At 40.2% G+C, this 22,112-nt stretch overlaps 1 protein-coding gene across 1 annotated transcript in view; it reads right to left on the bottom strand.

Moving 5' to 3' along the window:
- The window catches only part of LOC149071657 (serine/threonine-protein kinase SBK1-like), a 66,532-nt gene that overhangs the window by 9,364 nt on the left and 35,056 nt on the right, over positions 1 to 22,112 (bottom strand). Inside the window, exon 2 of the mRNA XM_089247966.1 lies at positions 749 to 1,641. Within this exon, the coding sequence (XP_089104092.1) occupies positions 749 to 1,591 (843 nt within the window). The 5' untranslated portion in view covers positions 1,592 to 1,641. The remainder of the gene's footprint in view (positions 1 to 748; positions 1,642 to 22,112) is intronic.

Genomic DNA, 22,112 nt, shown 5'->3' with positions numbered 1-22,112 from the left:
AAGATATATTTTCTCTAGCGAGCTTGCGGCATCCACCGATAAATGGCGCCACCATTTCCAACCCAACTCGTTACTGGCAATAAATTGTAATATAACTAGGGTGACCATATTTCCCGGGATGGTCCCGGTTTTCTGTCTTTTTCTAGCCGTCCCGACTTTTTGGCCAAAGTGTCCCGTTTTTTTCCGTTTTTTACATGACGACTACTTGGATTTTTATTCTTCATTGAAGTCAAAGATCGAAATTATTTTTCAACTCATACATTATATTATGATAATTACAACCATAAATAAGAACATTAATCTCCAACATTTGTCTTGTTGAACACTTTATTTCGTGGAATTCATTTTAATCCACTGAATTTGCAGTAATGCTTTTTTCCCCCCATTGCGATTTTTTTCCCGTAATTTCAGCAATATTTGGCAACTTTGTGCACTTTTAGCGTCATTCTTCGCGATAATTGGCGATGCCCCGTATTTCTTTCGAAAAAATATGGTCAGCCTAAATATAACAATATATATCTCTGCCCTCATGTCCTCATGGCTTGAGTTGGTGTATGGTGAAGTAGTGCATACGGGGGGGGGGAGGGTGGTTACGGTATTTTAAGCATTTATTGGGGGTACTGGGAGCTCGGTGTGAAACAACTGATCTATGGGAATCAGCTGCAACCACCTTTTTGTATAATTCCTCCAGAGTTAGTTCATCGAATGCTCTAGGGAGCTAGAAAAGTTGCAAAAAACGATTGCTTACCTCTTTGATTTCGTATCTTTTCGATGGCTTCGGGTCCATCAATCTACGCAACAATCTGTGCAGCCTCGGTGTGAACTTCCTGAAGTCTCTCGGTGTCCTGGTCGTTTTCCTCTTCTGCCATTGGACGAATTCTGAGAACTTGCCGTCGGTGATGTCGGCCTTATCCCAAGGGAACCTGGCCAGAAGGCCGGCGAAGATAAACATCCCCATCTGCCACACGTCCGATCCGATTTCCACCGTGTAGCCCTCGAGGTGGACGGCCTCCCATATCTCCGGCGGACAAGTCGGTAGCGACCTGGTCCGCTTCTTGACCAACGTGTCGGTCCTCCGCGTCAGACCGAAATCGGTCAGCTTGACCTTACTGAAGTCCTCCGAGAATATCAGTATATTCTCGGCCCTCATGTCCCTGTGCACGAGGCCCTTGCTGTGCATGAACTCCAGGGCTGACGTCACCTGCTTCACTATGGTTTTCAAATCCTTCTCGTCCATACCCCCGGTTCGCTCGATGACCTGCCACACGTCGCCGAAAGGAGCCACCTCCTGGGCGAACATGTAGTGCTCGGTCGTCTCGAATGCGACATCGTAAGAGTCCAGGATGTTGTTGTGCGGCGAGAGGAAGTAACTATAGTGGAATTCGATGAGAAAGTCCCTGAGGGTTGTCGTTGCTTTCGGGACGGCTTTCAAGGCGACTTCTGAGCCAGTGTCCCGGTGGACGGCCAACAGGACTTTTCCGTAGTCCCCGGATCCTATCTCGCGGATCACGTCGTATTGGTCGGCTACCTTGATGACGGGGAGCTGGACTTCCCGTATCTTGTGGATGCTGCAGTAGCGCTTGGCGTTCATCCTGTTAGCACGTCACGCAGTACTTGGCATTACTTTTCTCTAAGTACGACCTACAGAAAGACAGACAGAGATTCGATTAAGAATTACATTTCAAGTGACTCTTAAAACATAATAACATAATTCATAAATCAGCAAATTAATAAAATAATGTAATAAAAATAATGACATAATTGAAAATTTTTTTTGAAATGCCACTCGCCTGCCCTGTGGTGGTGGTGGTGGTCACGTGGAACACATACTGCTGTAATAAACGATTTGGAGGCATTCTGTTCGTTATTTGCGTATATTTTCCCTCTGACTTGTGTTTGTCAGCGCCACCTGCCGGCTGTTTTTGAGTTTTTTTTCTCGTTGCCTTAAAAAAATTCCCGTGACCCAGCGATGCCAACCCTGCAAACCGTTTTCTATTTCGGTTATTTTTCCGGTTTTTATGAATTTTAAAAGTTTCTACGCGCGGACTTTTTGCCTACCCTGTACTATATTTAACAAAGAAAGGGTTCAAAGTTGTCATCCTCAAATTATTATGGAAAAATTAACCACTTTACGATCAAGGACGTAATATTGCGTCCAAATGCCTGTGGAATAAACTCAAAAACAAGCTCTCTCTGTTTCCTTTCCGCTCTCTCCTCATCATCGCGAGGCTTTGTTGTAGCCCTAGGAAGCTGCTCTTTTTTTTTCTTCCTTTTGTTTCTATAAAATTACTAGTACGAAGGTTTTTAACAACTGGCTGTTGTTGCGAAGATATATTTTGGAAGGAGAGAAAATTCAACTGCCCCTGCGGGGAATCGAACCCACGTCCTTTCACTTTCCGGGTGAACACCCTAGACTACAGAGGCACCGAATCTCTCAATCTTTCCTTAGAGCTCGTGTACACTGAAAGGGACCGTACATGGACGGCCGGACCAGACTCAGGCCAAGCTCACAACTGCTGCCGCTGCAAACCAGATGGGAACTTATGCAAGGATGACGTCATTCTCCGTTATCCATACAAAGGTTTTCAACAGCTGCCTGATGCGAAGATGCATATTTTGGAAAAAGAGGCGAAAATTCAATTGCCTTTGCGGGGAATCGAGCCCACGTCCTTTCTCTTTCCGGGTGAACGCACTAGACCAGTGTTTCTTAACCTTTTTCAGCTCATGGCCCCCCATGGATCACATTTTTTTCTCGTGGCCCCCCTGTCCTATCCAGGGCCCCCCTCTACCCTCATTCAAGAGTGAGATACTTTCTATTTTTTCTTATGAATAGAATTTTAATAAATCAGACCAATCTCTGTAATCCTGGCTAGGCATGGATTCAAAAATGGTAGATTATCATCCCTCCCAGGAGTCAAATTATATGGTAAAAAATGGTCTGTGTAAAATACGGGACGATCCAACGAACCTGCACGATAAATCGAGCCTCCCAGCACATCAAATGTTGTTCTGGCGGCCCTCCATACTTAGCTGGAAATAACAGCTTGCATATGAAAATCATAGTACCAAATCCCATATAGTGCAGTCGCTTCCCATTATAGACATGAAGACACGGATCATGCCCACATAGACCCAAGGGTTAAGAAAGAACCCCTGGTTCTATGGACGGATCTCATGAATTCTGAAAGTAGCAATATTTTTCAACCATGTTTCACTTTTAAACCTTTTCTCATCACAGTTCTCTATAACTCTCTTCACCACCTGTCATGGATCACCTTTCTTCTGATTTTCTCCCGTGGCCCCCCTAGAATATCCCAGGACAGCAAGGGGGCCATATGGCCCCAGGTTGAGAACCACTGCACTAGACTACAGAGGCGCAACGAATACCTCAGTCTTTCCTTGGAGCTCGTGTACACTGAAAGGGGCCGTACGTGGACGGCCTGACCAGACTCAGGTAAAGCTCACAACTGCTGACGCTGTCACCAGATGGCGACTTATACTTGCGCCTCTGTAGTCTAGTAGTCTAGTGTGTTTACCCGGAAAGTGAAAGGACGTTGGTCCGATTCCACGCAGGGGCACTTCAATTTTTTCTCTCTTTCCAAAATATATCTTCGCAACAGCCAGGTGTTAAAAAACCTTCATATGGTAGCGGCGAGTGACGTCATCTTTGTATAAATTACTATTAACTTCCTCCCCCCCCCCACATATGTTATGTACCTATCATTTTACTATATACATTAAGAGCAAAAGAGAAAACAGATTGGGTTAGGGCGAAGAGAGAAATATACTTCGTATACGTACTCTCTCTTTTATCTGTATCCTTTTTCCTTTCATTTGTTTTTTTTTCTTTCCTTTTCTTCTACTTTTTTCCCCTTTCCTAATAGGTTTGGACAAGGTTAAAATATATTGATCGCCCATTCGTCAAATAAAGATCATCCAAATTTCCCACCAGTTCGTTGTTAGCGAATGGGAGGGGAGGGGAGGGGGGGGGGGGTGAAGTCATTCATCTCAACCAGAAACACATTAAAAAAAAAAAAATAGCGGCGGAGTTCAATTATTAAAGCCGCAAAAAGTTATTAAAAGTTGTTGGCTACTCATCACCTCTCGCGCTTTTTGGCGATATCTATAAAATTTTTCTTTTAATTCTCTCCAGCACCCCTTTTTTTTTCTTTTGAATACTAAGCGAGGAAAAGAAAAGAACGGAGAGGGGGGGTGTGAAGAAAATAATAATAAAAGAAAGTAATGGGAGACAAAATACACTGGGGAAATAAATTAAGAGAATTTGCATATTTTGTCGAATTTCATGAAAAGAACTGAACTGAATGTAAAACCACTGCTTCTAGACAAAAATGCGAATCTTGTACGTCAAATACGTAAACGTACACGTGTGTGTAGGCGGAGCCAGTAGAGAAACAGGCTTTATAAGCGCGTAAGTTAAGACGCATTTCGTTCGTTCGCTAGCACACCTCCGCGAATTTCTTGGTGTTATTTTGCAGCAATCGGTTAATTTAAAATTGTAACAGTAAAAATGGGTAACCGCCAACGTTTAGATGATGGAATGAGGTGTGGGGAGGCTAGAAGCAGGCCAATCTCAAGTCCAGATTTGTAGAGACTTCAATTTTACGCCCAGCGTCGTGTGTAACTTATGGAAACAGTTCCAGGATACCGGATCCATCGAGAGACAGCCTGGGCAAGGTCGTCCAAGAGCCACGACGGCCAGAGAAGATCGCCATTTGTCGATTATAGCGAGGCATAACAGGAGTGCTACAGCTTCTCAGCTCTCTCGTGACTTGTATGCAGCCACAGGAACCCGTGGGTGACTGTTTCCAAAAGACTTCATGAGAGAGGGTTGTTTGCAAGAAGACCTGCTGTTTGCGTCCCGCTCACTTCTACGGACAGGAGAATCCGTTTATCATGGTGCAGAGAGCATAGAGATTGGAGTATGGATCAATGGGCGACCGTTCTCTTCACTGATGAGTCCCGGTTCAGCTTAAGCACCGATTCTCGCCGTACGTTCATATGGAGAGAACCAGGGACCCGCTACCTACCCTCCAATGTCCGCGAAATCGACCATTATGGCGGAGGAGGTTTAATGGTCTGGGCAGGCATCATGTTGGATGGCCGCACACCTCTCCATGTCTTTGAAAGAGGCACTGTGATTGATGTGAGTTATAGGGATGAGGTCTTGGAGCCCTATGTTCGCCTTTTCAGGGGTGCAGTTGGCCCTGAGTTCATTTTAATGGACGATAACGCGAGGCCACATAGAGCTCTATCTCTTCAGTTTCTATCTCTTCTAGAAACAAGTTATTTGTCTCTCTTCCGGCAGGCATCTTTCTTTACGGACGAAACCGGTGTGTGTGAAAGGGGCCATAAAAGGTCCCTTTCCGATTCGGGAGATGGTCGGCATAATCTTTTCGCACTTTGCGGTCCTATGTCGAGGTGGAATGGACATCATGGAAAAAACAGTACTCCATTGCTATAATGGCTCCTTGCAATTACAGGAAGGTCTCTGGTTGTTCGCTTTTCTGGTGGGTAACTTATAGTACACTAGCTAATAAAAACGCAAAAGCTAACACCCTGAGTCCTACACTCCTGCAATCGTGATTGTCCAGGGCAGCTAGAAAGTAGGAACTATAAAGTGCCAATGGAGTGCTGGGAAAACCTCTGGACAGCATAGGGTTATAAACACATGAAGTGCAAAAACACGAACGCATAAACTGGAGTGACCATATTTACGAAAAAAGAATGGGGGTCATCGGAATATTAAATACACGAATACTGACAGTTCTCGCTGAAAAATTAGCAATTGTCTGTCCGATCTATCTTACCTAACTACTGAGAAATTGAGTTCTCAAAGTACAACAAAGTACAGGACACCGCCAATTATCAGCATAAGAGTAGCCAATCGCCACCAAAAAAAAGTCATAAATTTTCGGCAAAGTGGCCAATTATTTGCCAACTATCGCAAAAATCACTGAAGTAAATAACAATGAAAGGGGGGGGGGGATGAAGAGTTACTACGAACATGCAGTAGATTAAAATTCTGCTATGCGGTCGTGTGGGCATCGTACTGGAGAAAGTGAGCTATTTATTTACAAAATAAATAAATAATAGATAATTTCACAAAAAAAAAAAAACATTTGTGCTGACATTTATGTTTTTAATGTTATCTTTTGAGTATCGAATTTTCAAGATGTTTATACATCTTGAAAATTCCAACAGTTGAATATGCTTGGGTCTAAAACAGTGATTCCCAACTTGGGCGTAGGAACTACGGGTATAACATAGGATCCTATGGGTTAGATTGCGTTGGGGGGGGGGGCGATGGGAGAAAAAACATTTCTGAAGAAGGGGGCGATGGAACAAAAAAGGTTGAGAAACTATGGTCTAAAAGTTTCGTTGAAGAAAATCAGGACAGCCAAAAATACAAGTAAATAATAGAATGTTTTGTAAAATGCAGTTCATACGGTCATACTATTCCTTGATCCTCCCGGCAACAAAAATTCTGTTTCCGCAAATAAAGACGACAGTAAAAAAGTTTGTAGTCAGTAAATTATCTCAGTGGCAACAGACGAGAAAGAATTATCGCTCCCTCTACAGTCAAAAGTTACGTTTGACAAAGAGAGGAATCGGCTCACTCATGACAAGTTATTCACGGTCGAAGCACTTGAAAACAACTGCATTCAATGGGTTCTGTCGAAAGATAAAGGAAAGTTGGTTGAATCCCTTCATAAATCTTCAAGAAGTCGTTCTTTTGTACGATGTCAGAGGGCGGAGGAATTCACTTGTAGCATCTACTCCCCTCGTCTCCCCCTCCCTGGAGAGGTATCGATCCCGGAAACAAAGATCAATGATCCAGGCAAGTAGTTACTTCCAAGTGAAATCAAACCTGAGAAAACCTTTATCTTTGCTTTCCCCAGTTCTAAGGGTCACACAGACATGACAAGTCGCGTTTATTCGTATGGAGCATATAAAGGACTTTCTTCGTGTCTCCTCTTGTTTTTGTCCTCTGCGAGATCCTTGAGACTTGGGCGAAAACTATTCCAATTTATTATATCTTCTGAGTCTGCGACAGTTTCTATATATAGCGGACGAAATACATCCTTGCCGTCATGTACGGATTAGAAACGAATTAATGGAAGGATGGAAATTAGACATCCCTGTCACGTTCTTAAGCTGGATCCGCACCCGCAACTTCAACCTGCGCCAAAAACCAGTTTTGAGGTGTGGTCAGCACAGCTCGGCCTATTTTAATGGTCGGTTTTGAGCAGACAATCCCTACCTTTGTAAACCGGTTTTGCGAAACTCAGAATCACGTCTATCGTTGTGGGGTGTGGACCCGGCTTTACAAGTTCTTGGTGAAACACCATGAAGTAAATGATTTTAATTATTGGAATTCTGTACGTGCTGGCTTTGTCCGTAACGTAATCAGAGGCGGATTTATTGTTTCGACGCCTGTAGGAGTAAATAATTTTCATCGCCCTTTTCTCTCATCCTAGTCTAATTCACTTGACCATTCGTTTCTCGAATTTCTTGCCCTTGGTTATATCCAGCTTCCCCCCCCCCCCACCCTGTAAATGCGCTTCTGTTTCTAAGTCACTCTCTTGGTCACTCATACAACATACTTGCAAACACACTACGGGCCGTTCAAGTATAACGTCATCATCGATGAGGGGGGGGGGGGCTTCCGATTTGCTGACTTTGGATGACAAGGGGGAAGGGGGGGGGGTTGTATAATGCTTACGTCATCAACCACCCTTTATGAAATTATGAGTTAGGATTCAGAGGGGCAGAGCTGATGACGAACTTTTGCTGACAAGGTGGGAGGGGCAAAAATGGCTAAAAATTTGCTTACCTAATACTTGAACGGCCCTCTAGGTCCCTCGCATAATGGAAACAGAAAAATTGAACCGATTCAAAAACGGTGTAAATTCCGAAAAGTTTCAAGCCTTTCTAGAAAAACTCATTCTCAAATTGCTCCCTTGTAGGAATCACCTATCTAGAGTTAACTGCTTAAGCATACACAATGTTGATATTGTGTAATAAAATTTTTCTCTTACTGGAAAGCAGCAGTTTTTCCAATTAGAGTATTCGTTGCACTATAAAAGTGTCAATAACATTCAAGGCTGCAGAAAATGATTAAGACCTGTTTACCCTTTGTCCAGTTTTGGAAGGTTCCTGCAGATAAAATGATGTGTTTTTCCCCCCTCCTACGTGAATAAGATACAACATGTGGTCTTCTTATCTATGAGGAGGTACTGACATGCCCCGTTTGTGAACGAATATGAATAGGGTGAAGAAATGTAAAAAAAAAATGCCACTCTTTCCAGTCCGTTTTATATGTACATTGTAAAATTCTTGAAGAAAAAGGAAAGGAGAACATGGGTTTCGGAAATTTCCGTTATCGTTATAGCGAATATGTGTTCAGATTTCCATGCATAAATAATTCGCTTTTAACGAATATTTTTCGTTTCTTTAACATAAGCTCTTTAACAATCACTTTCGAATTACTCGTAATAGCGAGATTCTTGTTATAAGCCGTACTCGTTATAACGGGCTTTTTACCGTATTAATTTCCTGATATCAATGCTAGAAGACTAGAAGACGGCTGCCCTTTGGCATTTCGTGGACTCTCTTTATTTCAACCATAAAAATTAAAGCCCGCATAATAGAATGAAGAAATCCCTTCCTTCTTGATTTAATGTTTGATCGTGAACGATCTCATTTAATCTGGTTCCCTCATTCTTTCAGAGCAAAAAAGAAAATCTCAAAATAAGAAATATATATGTGGTACCTCCCTGCTACCATGGGAACATTAAGGGTCCCATTTCTATCCTCCCGATGAAATTACATCGATTTGTCAAACTGTTTCTCATAAAGAATATTAGAGCCCATCTATTGGATGAGATGGAGGAAACGTTTATCGTTGGAAAGCATCTCCATCCTTTCTTAGATTTTTGTTCGATTAGTTCTAAGCTTTCAAAAGGTAGTTCCCATGGGAAATGGTTATGGCATGCGAACGAACGATTTTGTACGATTATAGTCTCCATTACCATAATTTAGGATTAAGTCTTTATCATTGATTTGATTGAATTCTGGTAAAGATTTGATCTTGAGAGATTTCATCTATCAGTTTTTTTTTCATATAAAGAAGTAAACATCGTATAAAGCGGTGATTTTGATACAAGAGGTGAACTTCGCCCCCCCCCCCCGAGAACCCCTTCCCCGCATACGTCTCTGACCGCAGTAAAAACGGTGTGATTATTTTTTATGATGACTGTACATTGTTAAGACAACCCGCCGCTGTGGTGATCGAGTGATCATCTAAAGTTTAGCAACTCACTGTCCGAATGAGAGCCAGACCTATCTCTAAAATGACGGTGTACCCTGGGGGTGTATGGCGCTCCCCAGAACAGATGGATAGATACTGCACACATTGTAGCGAAGTCGTTTTAGTATAAATGACTTCAATTTGCAATGCGGTATGGAAATCGAACCACGTCTGATTGGCAAAGAGTTGCCTCCTTAGAGGAGTCACATTCCAAGCTAAGCTTTAAAAACTATTGTTGCAAAAAACATTGTTAACAAAATCACAACGTGGTAAGAAAACCAGATCATTGTTAGAAAACTGTTGTTGAAAAAAAACTAACATTTAAAACTCGTTGTTAACAAACTCATCGCGTTGTTCAGATCGTTGTAAAAAAAAACTGTTGTTAGCAAAAATTGTATCGCGCAACAATCTCATTGTTTAAAAAAACTCCTTATTTTGGTTCAGATCATTACAGGAAAAAAAAGTTCGCAAAACTAGTGTCCCACACACATATCGTTGTTAACAAACTCGTAATGCTGTCCTGATCGTTGTTATCAATCAAACTCTTAATGTTGTCCAGATCGTCGTTAAAAAACTTGTTGACGAAACTGCTGTTTCATAAATGTTTATCAACAAACTCCCAGTGGTGTCATATTGTTGTAAAACACTGCTGGGGAGGAAAAATACCATCACATAAATCGTTTATGACAAACTCATTACGTTGTTGAGATTGTAAAAAAAAGCTATTGTTCGTAAAAAATTTGTATCACATAATAAAGTAGTTTAAAAAAATCTCGTAATTTTTTGTTCAGATCGTTGTAGGAAAAAACAGTTGGCAAAACTAATGAGCCCCCACACATACATATATCGTTGTTAACAAACTCGGTGAGGTTGTCCAGATCGTTGTAAAAAACTGATGTTGACGGAAGTATTGTTGCACACGTCGTTGTTCACAAACTTGTAATGCTGTCCAGATCGTTGCTATCGAACTTTTAATGTTGTCCGGAGATCGTTGTAGAAAACATGTTGATGAAACTGTTGTTGCATAAATCGTTGTTAACGTTGTTGTTTTGTTGTCATATTGTCCTAATGTTGTCATATTGTTGTAAGAAAAATTTGCGTGAGAATCTCGCTCGATAGAAGTGAAACTTCTAGGTTGTTTAAGTCTGATTCAATATGTGACTAGATTCACCTCGCCTGACATCTATCTTTTACTGGTCGCAAGATGTGGAAGCGTGGGAATACACACTCCATCCGACTTCACCCAATTTTTTTTTTTTTTTGGGTGGGGGGGGGGGGGTTAGGGAAAGGAAATAAACTGTCTGTCCGACACAAACCGCAAAACGGAAAGAAAAGGTTACGTCATATCCATTCCCCCGTTTCACTTTTTTTCTGACGTGGATCTGAGAATTTACTACCCTGCCTAAAGAAAAGTTTCATTTCAGAACTGCTGCTGACGAAAACTGCCATCACACAAATCGTTTTTTGACAAATTCGTAATGTTTTCCAGATCGTTGCATAAAAACTGTTGCTGACAAAACCACTATCGCTGAAATCGTTGTTGACAAACGCGTAGCGTTGTTACCCAGATCGTTGTAAAAAAAAACTGTTGTTGGCAAAAACTGCATCGTGCAAAAATCTTTGTTTAAAAAAAATCTTAATGTGTTAATCATTCCTGCAACAAAAAAAATTGTTGATAAAACATCGTTGTTCAGAATCTGTTGTAGAATTTTGTTGAAGAAACTCGTATTTTGTGCTCAGATGGTTTTTTTTTTTTGTTAAAAAAAATATTGTTGAAGAAGATAAAGACCTGTTCATGGACCAACGCTATGATCCGTATAATCTATGGGTTCTTAACCTATGGGTCGTGACCCAAACTTGGGTCGTAGGGCTTCCGAGATGAGTCTTTCGAATCCAATAACAGCCAGAGTCTCTTGAGGTATGGATCCCGACAAACCTAATTCGCAGGGGCATCTGAGATGGGTCTTACAAATCCTCTTACTTTTATAGGGATTACTTACTTCTTACTCTTCTATGGATTCGTGAGCGATGGGTAACCACCCGAGCTTGATTCGCAGGGCTTCAAAGATTGACCGTACAAATACGCTTACTGACAGAGTTTCTTGAGCTGTGGGTCACAACCCAAGCTTGATTCCCAGGGGTTTCCGAGATGGGTCGTTCAAATCCACTAACAGCCAGTTACTCTTAGCTATGAGGTCCCGACCAAAACTTGATTCCCAGGGCTTCCGAGATGGGTCGTTCAAATCTTGTTACGTTACAGTCCTGTTATAAACGCAATTATTGCGTCATTTTGTGGTTTCCCTAATTTCGCTAAAAACAAACTTTCCCATGGGTCGGGAAGCTGATTTTGTTGTTTATTTTGAGCCACGGTAAAAGAAGGATAAGAACTCCTGGTATATTAACCAAGATCAAATTGCGTATTCAAAAGATCTTTTTTACGTGACACGTTGGTGTTAACAAGTGAAGGCCTACTTTGATGTCAATCACCATCTTCCGTTTTGCAACTTCATAGCTGCCAACTTTTGAAAATGAAAATTAGGGAGATTTTCGCGCGGACCCGTATTTTATGTTAAAACCACTCCCTAATAAATACAAAAGGGATTTTTTCCCAAATAAAATAGGGATTTTACACATGGAAGTTAAACCCTTGGGAATAAAGTCCCTACTCAAAAAACAAGTAAAATTGAAGGCCAAAACTTTAAAATGGCTAACTCAAAAAAAAAATATATATATATTTTGTTCAATCAGAAACGATGTGAACGTGAATCTGCGCGAATGACCCCAAAATCATCGGAAGATGAAGGGAAAAAAGCGTCAATTTTTGAAGAACACCGACTTTTTTTGTGACACTTGCTTGATGTTTTTTTGATTTCACATGGGTGATGATGTCAGTCTTTCCACCATGACCGATGTTTATGTCCGTAACACAACTTGTACAAAAAGGAAAAGTCGGCCCTTTTCTGGAACGTTTGATGAAAGGAAATTCATCAGGGAACAAGTATCTTTAAAATTGATTAAATATGTTTTTGCTTATCAGTATTCATGTTTTGTTATCACATGTAGCTTCAACGAAAGAGGAAGTTTTGACCACATGCGCGTTAGTATAATCTTCAATTATTATCCAGGACTATTGGCTGCTAAGCTATTTCCCTGCACGATAAGACAAACAACTTTCCCGTTACCATCAGAGGGTTTGTAAAACTTCCTTAAAAAAGGAATTTCCCCATTTACGACGTGTGACGTTATTTCGAAAGGAGGAAAAAAAAAAACAGAGGCACAAAAAGACTCCATGCCGCACAAGAAATTCCTTAGGGATTGTTTTCAGAAGCGGGGATTTTATTCAATGAACTAGGGAATTTTTAGGGGCAATTAGAGGGATTTTTAGAGATTTTTGTAAAAATTCGGGAGATTTAAGAACTTTTCGGGAGGTCGAGGGATGAAGCTAAAATCTGGGAGATTCCCGGAAAATTCGGGAGACTCGGCAGCTATGCAACTTTGTCGTTAATTTGTCTCACGAACACTTAAATGGAAGATAAGATCTTGAAAAATGAAAATCTCGTTGTAAACAAAAATTTCGTATCTCTATTTTTCCTTCCAAGCAAGCCATTCACTTCGCAAAACGAGTCTGCGCCATTAACACGTCGTTCAAGTGTAGTAGACCGAGACCCGCACATTTGCAGAGAGACCGAGATACTTTAAGGTACCAGGAAAGTATCGAAGCATTAATAAAATAAAGTTTTATCGCGGGAGGAATAAAAAAAACTCGAATAAAATGACCAGAAAAGTGAAAAAGAGTAAAAATATCTGCTTACACAGCTCTTATCTCCATGTATTTCCCTTCTACATCGTTTTCAAATGACGGCCATTTTCCCCCTCTCGGTCTTCTTCTCATCGAACAATTCACGTTGGTTTTCATTTTTTTTTTGGGAAAAGCAAACATCATCGGGAAAATTCTCGAAATGTGTGAAAAAGAGAGGGCCATATATAAAAATTGTTAAATGGGACGGAACTCACACTCGACTCTTCCAGTCTAGTGAGTATCTCCGAGAACTCGAGCGACTTCCATTTACTCATTTTTACACCAAAATACTCATGATCATAGAATACGCACGACCAATAGAATCTTTTAGATTTGCCAAAGTAGTAAAAATAAAAAACTAGTATGAGCAGAAAATTATATAAAAAAAGGAAAAATATATTGCATTTCGACGCCTGTTAAATAATGTACGACAGCAAAAAACGAGATATTTCCGGAAATTCGGAGTATATTATTACGCCCTGTCACAGAAAGTGTTCGTGTCGTGATCGCCCTGTACTCCTTTAAAATATGTATAATTCTGAAATTGCTCACACAGCAGTGTAGTGTTTCCCAACCTTTTTTTCAGACCATACCCCCACCAAAGCATCTCTGAAATCCCTGATTAGTCCTCCACAAGGTCATGTGGAAAATTTGTGAAACACAATAAAATGCTTTATTTTATGCTGCTTCTCTGTCCTTATTGGTTGTCCTCACTTTTAGCCTATCTACCGCCGGTGATTTTCATGCTACAGTTGCCGTTCGAACGCTATTTAGGGTTTTTCACAATGGAGATCACATTCCAATACAAAAAACTTGCTGTTGCCATTTGATATTTTCGAAATTTTCTCACTGTAACCGTAACTGTTAGAGTGACACTGTTGTTTTCCATATCATTCTTGAGCGCATACATCAAAATACCTTATGCCAAAATTTCATTCAGTTTCTGTGAATTGTATGATAGTTAGGGGCCCATATGTCGGGATAGTTTTTTTATAATCACCCTGTATATATATATATTTCTGATCTGAATTTTTTTTTTTGCGAAATAAATGCGAAATTTCTGATTTAAAAAAAATTTTTTTTGCGAAATTTCCAATTTTTTTTTGCGAAATTTACGTATCCCTAGAGATGACCCTTTATTCCTTAGTAGTTAAGAGAGTAAAAGATAGATGTCAGGCGAGGTGAATCTAGTCACATATTGAATCAGACTTAAACAACCTAGAAGTTTCACTTCTATCGAGCGAGATTCTCACGCAAATTTTTCTTACAACAATATGACAACATTAGGACAATATGACAACAAAACAACAACGTTAACAACGATTTATGCAACAACAGTTTCATCAACATGTTTTCTACAACGATCTCCGGACAACATTAAAAGTTCGATAGCAACGATCTGGACAGCATTACAAGTTTGTGAACAACGACGTGTGCAACAATACTTCCGTCAACATCAGTTTTTTACAACGATCTGGACAACCTCACCGAGTTTGTTAACAACGATATATGTATGTGTGGGGGCTCATTAGTTTTGCCAACTGTTTTTTCCTACAACGATCTGAACAAAAAATTACGAGATTTTTTTAAACTACTTTATTATGTGATACAAATTTTTTACGAACAATAGCTTTTTTTTACAATCTCAACAACGTAATGAGTTTGTCATAAACGATTTATGTGATGGTATTTTTCCTCCCCAGCAGTGTTTTACAACAATATGACACCACTGGGAGTTTGTTGATAAACATTTATGAAACAGCAGTTTCGTCAACAAGTTTTTTAACGACGATCTGGACAACATTAAGAGTTTGATTGATAACATATATTTGTGTGTATATATATATATATATATACCATTTGTAGCATATTTTCAAAATGCCCTCCCTAAATGACGGGCCTGTACTAATGCCTCTACTTCAGTGCCTCGCACCACTGCACGAAATAAGGAAGACAGGTGCGTACTCCAGTGGTGTAGATTGTAGCATGCTTTTTCTTGCCCGGAATGCAAGTGGGTCTGGGTTCGAGTCCGGCGGACACCAGGTCACTCCTTACCGAGTTTACCTCGGTGTAAAATCCAGAAAATATCAGTTTTCCCCTTGATATATTAGGTAGAGAAAAAGCCGTCCATCCCTATCTATACCAGAGAATTCTGTCTGAACCCGCAAATGTATCAGATTACTTTCAATACTATCAAACACGTGAGAGGTCACTCGGAAACCTCGATTATTCGAGATTATTCTCGTACCCAGAAATGTATTAGAATTGTCTCGACGCCCCCCAGACAAATGAGTATACTCTCGATGGTTCTTCAATCAAGGTAAAGGGTTGGGGTGGGGTGTTTCCCACGTAAAAGCTCAACACCAAAGGCCTCCAAAATGTCCCCGACGATTCTTCGAGAAAGTTCAAGTGTGAAAGCGTCTCGCACTCGCCACCAGCAGAAGTTCCGACGCGTTCCCAAAATGTGCAAGGACGCGTCTTCACGAACACATGATGATGATGATGATGATGATGGAGGGCTTTCCGTCCACTATTACCACTACTACTGGGAGGATGGGTTTGTCTTGCTCGCTTATAAATAGATATTTGGCAGGTCACCAGGCTCTTTCTCTGAGGCTATTAATACACCGAGCTGACTGTGAATCCTCTTCAGATGACGTCAAGACACCGGTTACACAAACGGATCCCACCCCACCCCTTCCCCCGACACTCGCTTTTGCGCTATCATTGGTTTCGTGAAAAATTCCTGGGGCCAAGGAGTCCCTGACCTACAGCAACGTGGAGTCAACAAACAGAGAGGTCCTCTGTTCGACACGAGCCACCGATGTGTGTCACTCACATATATATATATACGCGCGCACACACGCACACATACACAGAGTGAGTTGTAGCAGGGACTTGGCGGAAGCCCTTCCTCGTGAGAGACAATTTTTTGTCAGAATTCTTGATGTCTAAACTGATGTCTACAAAAATACCGTTGTTGATGGGAATTTTCACGGAACCCAGTGATGTCACCGAATTTCTCACGCATCGTTGCCTATCCATGCTATCGGGGGGGGGGGGGGAATATACCACGTCGTTAACGAGAAACCTAGTCCTTAGTAAAAGGATTTTTTTTCATGTTTCGCTTTTGGGATAAGTAGAAGGTGGATCTCCCTGATTTGAAAGCTACATGATAGCTAAAGCTGGGGGGTCCCCACTTCGAAGGGTAAAAAGAAACCAGTTTTTGGGTGTGGCTAAGCAAAATCGACCATTAAAATCGTTCGCAATGTGCTATAGCCACACCTCAAAAACCAGTTTTTTGCGGTGCGGAATTCCGCTGGTATGGGCCCTGCTTAACCAGGTTATGTACCACCTCTTTGTGTCCGAAAAGAATCCAGTCCCTGTATGTTTTAGCTCTCAGCTGAGGACGAAAATTTTTGTTCGAGGAGTTTTAACTACCTTAAGAACTGGCTTTAACTCTTGAGCACGTGCTCTCTGAGGACGATAATATGGTATGTACCATTGTCTTATACTTAGAGAGCTCTGTATCCCAGGTTAAGACCGACTCTGAGTTTAATAAGAGTTCTGAAATTAAATTTTCGCAAAGGAAATCTATTTTTTGATCTCCGCTGAGGAAAAAACAAAATTCCTTTAGGACTGGTTCTGGCTTGGTTCATTCGCAGCTGAAGAGGCCTGCCTCCAGTGCATTCGCAGCTGAAGGTATCTGCTTCAGCTTCATTCGCGGCTGAAGATGCCTGCCCTCCACTCCTTCCACAGCTGAAGATGTCTGCCTTCACTCAGGCGCAGATCCAGAGTGACGTGATACGAACGACGCTCCCTCCTCCTCCTCTTAACAACTGTATAATATGGAAAAATTTGTCTGCCCCGTAAAATACGGGACGATCCAACGAACTTACGCAATTCTTCCCTCCCGACACACAGTCTTGGATCCATTAGCTTCTATTTGCTTAGCGAAATCTCCAATTTCTCAGCGTAAAACAATTTCTCGTCAAGAGTGTGGTACGTTGGGAATCTCCGGTCTGGTGCCCAGATCGGAAGAGGTATTATAACCAGAGTAGTATCATTACATTTGTGTGAGCACCTATAGAAGAAGGCCTCCGAACGAAGCTCGTGACGTCACTGAAGAACGGCATTTCACCTACATATAGCCACTAATTTCACCTATTGCCATTGCTTAAATTCCGAAGCTTTAATCAAGCATTTTTTGAAGGAAAAACAGGCAGATCAATAACTTGAAGTCGAAATTTCTAGCTCCCATTAAAAAGAAGAAAAAACAATTCCTTTCTGCTTCTTTAATTCAGATTTGTTTCTTTCATGAATCGCACAGGAAGTCGCCATATTGGTTACCTTGTATGTCCCTCAAGAAAAGGGGGACATATCACGTGATCCAAAAAGCCTCATAGGTAGTGTTGGATCTACCCGCAGAGGCGAAAAACGCCGATGTATTCTAAATACTGTGTTAAATATGAGTGTTTAAATCGGGGGTCACACAACCTCCGGCCGGCGAACCTAAAAAGACCTTGGACCCCCCCCCCCCCCCCCCCACGGAAGGTGTTCTGGTAAAAAAAATTTATACACAAACAGGATAAATGCCTCTAGGCTGAGCATATTTTCTTTATAATAACACAGGAGGAATCGGGATCCATAATCATCTCTCAAATAATCGCCAATTATTGCATTTGTCAAATGCAGGTAAAAATGCTGATTGCAGCTAAAAGTATTGTCAAAAGCAAGTGAAGTTGTCAATTTACAGCTAGAAATATTATCAAAAGCAACTAAAGATGCCGATTACAGCCAAAAACATCGTCAAAGGTGAGTAAAGTTGCCATCTATCGCTTAAATTGCGGAAAAATCGTCGGTAACGGGAAAAAGAGGGCTATATTGCAAATCACGGGTAAAAATGTAAAAAAAAAAACAAAGAAACACACATACCCGTATATGGTTGACAAAATGTGAGATGAACATATGAGCTCGTGTGCACTAAAGGAGACCATTACATATCCGGACATTTTACACCCAGTATCATCGGATGTGGGGTGACCACACGTCCCGTATTTCCCGGGACAGTCCCGGTTTTTTCTGGTTTTTTTTTGGCTCTCCCGACTTTTTTGCAGAAATGACCCGGTTTTTCACGTGTTTTCAAAGAAGCCAACTTCACCTTTTATTCAAATCAACAATTAAAATTATCTTTCCAACTCAGAAATTACATTACAATAATTACGACTGCAAACAAGAATATTCATCTCACGCATTTGTGTTTTTTGTTTTTTTAAATTCACTGCAATTTGAAGTGGTGCTTCATTTTCCGCGATTGGCGACTTTTCTGTGATTTCAAAAGAGTTGGTGACTTTGCTTACTTTTGGCATTATTTTTTGGCCATAATTGGCAATGCCCCGTACTTTCCCGTATTTCAAATCACAGTTTCCCGTATTTTTCTTGAGAAAATATGGTCAGCCTAACCAGATGATTTAAAAGACATATTCGCGTCGAAACATTGGAAGGGTTAAGAAATTAATTTCGGATGGAAATAATTCATCCCTGGGAAAAAAAATGGGGAAATTTTTTTTTTGCATAATTATCTTCTTTTTATTATGAGATATTAATTGTGTTCTTTTTCTTAAATAGAGAGGTTTAAGGATCAATATAAGTGGGTAATTGGAATTTAATTATCTCTGCGGCATTCAAGAAAACGTTAATATCCCCGCTGAGAAATAGTTCCCATTAATTATATTTAGGAATCCTGACATAATTAAAGATGAATGAAGGACAATAAAATAGTGTGGACATGTTCCTTTCTTTGCGTGTAATTATTATTATTTTCATTATTATTGTTTCCCAAACTAAAACTCTGCGGCAATTTTTTGAAATTTTATCTGAGATGCCAAATTTATTTGTGTGTGAGTGAATGTATTTATTTCCTTTTCCTTTTTAAATGTTAAATGCTATTTCCTGAATTATTGTTGTTATTTAATAGTAAATATATTGACGTGTTTGATGAAAAATTATAATTTAGAGATTATAGGTTTTTTAATTAACGCCAATTTTTTTAGCTTTAGAGTTTTTATTTTCAACGTGCTATTATTTTTGTCCTTTGTTGTCTATACAATGCCTTATATTACATTTGTTGTCTAAAAATGCTTTATGTTATAATCTTGTTTGGGCATTAATGTCTTAATCATGCTTTGTGTTTCGTTGCCTAAGTAATAATATCTAAACAACGTTTCGTGTAACATTTGGTGTTTAGGCAAAGCTTATTACATAGTTATATTTAGAATATTGTTTGGACAATGAATGCTACACGTACTTGGAGCTCTGTTTGAACAATAAAAATTACGTGGACTTAGAGCGTTGTTTAGACAACAAATGTTATATAGAGCATTATTCAGACGAAAAAAATTATATATGCACTTATTCATAGTTAGGGATAACAAAGGTTACTTGGAGTACCGTTTGGACAGCAAATGCTACTTGAGGTATTTTGTGAACAACAAATGTTATTCGAAGCATTGCTTCGACAACAGATGTTATTAGTAACATTGTTTGAACAATAAATGTTACTTAAGGCATTTTTTCCCAAGATAAATGCTACTTCAACCATTGTTTGACGGAGCACTGTTTAGGCAACAAATTTTACTCGGAGCATTGCTATTAAAACAAATATTACTTAGAGCATGGGATGTTTTTGCCCGGGATGTTTCGACAATGCTTCAGTTGATAGCTGCTATTTAGACAGATCTTTGCCGAACTGCTTTTAGACAATGCTCTGGAAGCTGTTTAATTAATGTTTTATTTGATACTTGTTTCTTTAGATTCTTGTAAACTATAACTTTTTAGACAATGCTCTATACGGAAGCTGTTGTCTAAACGAAGCTTTATATGTCTAACGTCATTTGTTGTCTAAACGTCTAAGCAATGCTTTATGTAACATTTGTTGTGTAAACAATGATCTGTGTAACATTAGTTGTATAAACAATGCTTAGTGTAACATTTGTTGTGTAAACAATGCTTTGTTTAACATCTGTTGTGTAAATGATCCGTGTAACATTTGTTGCGTATGAACATTGCTTTATGCAACATTTGTTGCGCATAAACAATGCTTTGTGCAGCATTGTTTAGACAACAGATGTGTTAGTTACAGCATTGTTTAGACAACAGATGTGTTAGTTACAGCATTGTTTAGACAACAGATGTGTTAGTTACAGCATTGTTTAGACAACAGATGTGTTAGTTACAGCATTGTTTAGACAACAGATGTGTTAGTTACAGCATTGTTTAGACAACAGATGTGTTAGTTACAGCATTGTTTAGACAACAGATGTGTTAGTTACAGCATTGTTTAGACAACAAACGATGCTTGAAGTATTCGCTGTTTAGACAAAAATATTGCTTGAAGCATTGTTTCGACAACAGATGTTAGTTACAGCATTGTTTGGACAACAGATGTTAGTTACAGCATTGTTTGTACAACAGATGTTAGTTACAGCATTGTTTGGACAACAGATGTTAGTTACAGCATTGTTTGGACAACAGATGTTAGTTACAGCATTGTTAAGACAAAAAGTGGACAAAAAGACAATACATGAATGAAATTGTAGTACATACAACGCATTCATTTGCATAATCGAAATTCAAATCGGATCTCTTTATTTGCGATCCCAATCGTAACTCCACGAGATTTTAGCTGAACTTCTTTTCATATGAAAATGCTGATCGCCTATAAAAAAGTGTCCGCTGAATGACACCACTGAATAGCTATCTATCATAAAATGTCGTAGTAGCAGCAGCTTGTTAAGGAGGACTGAGATGGAGCTTTGACGTGGTTTATACAAGGGCAGTGACGTAAAACATGGATGCAACGCTCATGGTTTACGTCACTGCCTATATTTTTATTATATCTGATTCTTCTCAGTAGGGAGGAGGGGATTATCTGTCTACTGTAATTTTATGGCCCCCCCATAAAAATATGAAGGTAAAAAATTGGCCATTGGCAATGTGTTGGGTCCAAAATGGAAAGAGAATATCCAGTGATGATAAATCTGCAGTAAAAATCTTCAGTATTGTTAAAGTAAGCAAATCACCAACAATCGGGAGTAAAAAATTACACTCTGGGTATCGAAGGATGGATTTTGTTGAGGCGAATTAAACCAGGGGTTCTTAACCTATGGGTCGCCACCCAAACTTTAGGGCTTTAGAGATGGGTCCTTCAAATCCACTAATTCACTTTTGAGATCCAACCCCTTTCTGACTTGCAGGCAGTGCCGTCTTAACGTATGGACGCCCCCGGGTACGGCCCGGCGGTCCTCAAGAGAAGAGCGGGCTCCGCAAAAATGAGATATTTTTGAAATTTTCTAGAATTAACCAGGTGAATCCTCAGTAAAATCACTTGGCCCGTGCCCCCCCCCCCCATGATGCTCTTAGACGGCCCTGCTCGCAGGGACTTCCGAGAGGGGTCGTACGAATCCACTGGCAGCCAGGGATTCTTGAGCGATAAGTCACGATCCATACGTGATTCACAGGTGCTTCCGAGATGGGTCGTACGAATCCATTTCCAGTCCTGTTGTGAATACATTTATTGCATTACTGTTTCCATTAATTTCGAAGAAGAAACCGTTTCATGGGTCGCAAAGCTGACGTAGTTGTTGATTTTGGGTCACGGCTGAAAAAAACTTGAGAACTCCTGTATTAAACAACACTCCATTCACTATTGTGACAAAAGTCAGAGGCTACCGATTGAAAATTAGGTGGCACCCTGGTTAAGTACTAAAAGTTGATATTGTCGAAGCATTATTGTCAGCGGTTCTCAACCTTTTACGACTCGCGGAGCCCTTTTTAGTAAAAAACTCTATGGCGGAGCCCCGTAGGCCCATTTCTTAATTATTCATCAAAGTTACTGATTTATTTTACAATTTAAAAATATTTATAATTATTTTTTTTTAAATTTTACTGTTTTTTTTTATTTCCCTTGAGCAGCCACGGAGC

This window comes from Pholcus phalangioides, unplaced genomic scaffold (assembly GCF_987345545.1).
Source record: "Pholcus phalangioides strain wild (caught in Gottingen) unplaced genomic scaffold, Ppha-v1.0 ptg000018l_1, whole genome shotgun sequence".
In the NCBI taxonomy this organism is placed as follows: domain Eukaryota; kingdom Metazoa; phylum Arthropoda; class Arachnida; order Araneae; family Pholcidae; genus Pholcus; species Pholcus phalangioides.
The sequence above is the reverse complement of the archived record's forward strand: the minus strand, read 5'-3'. Positions and strand labels throughout refer to the sequence as shown.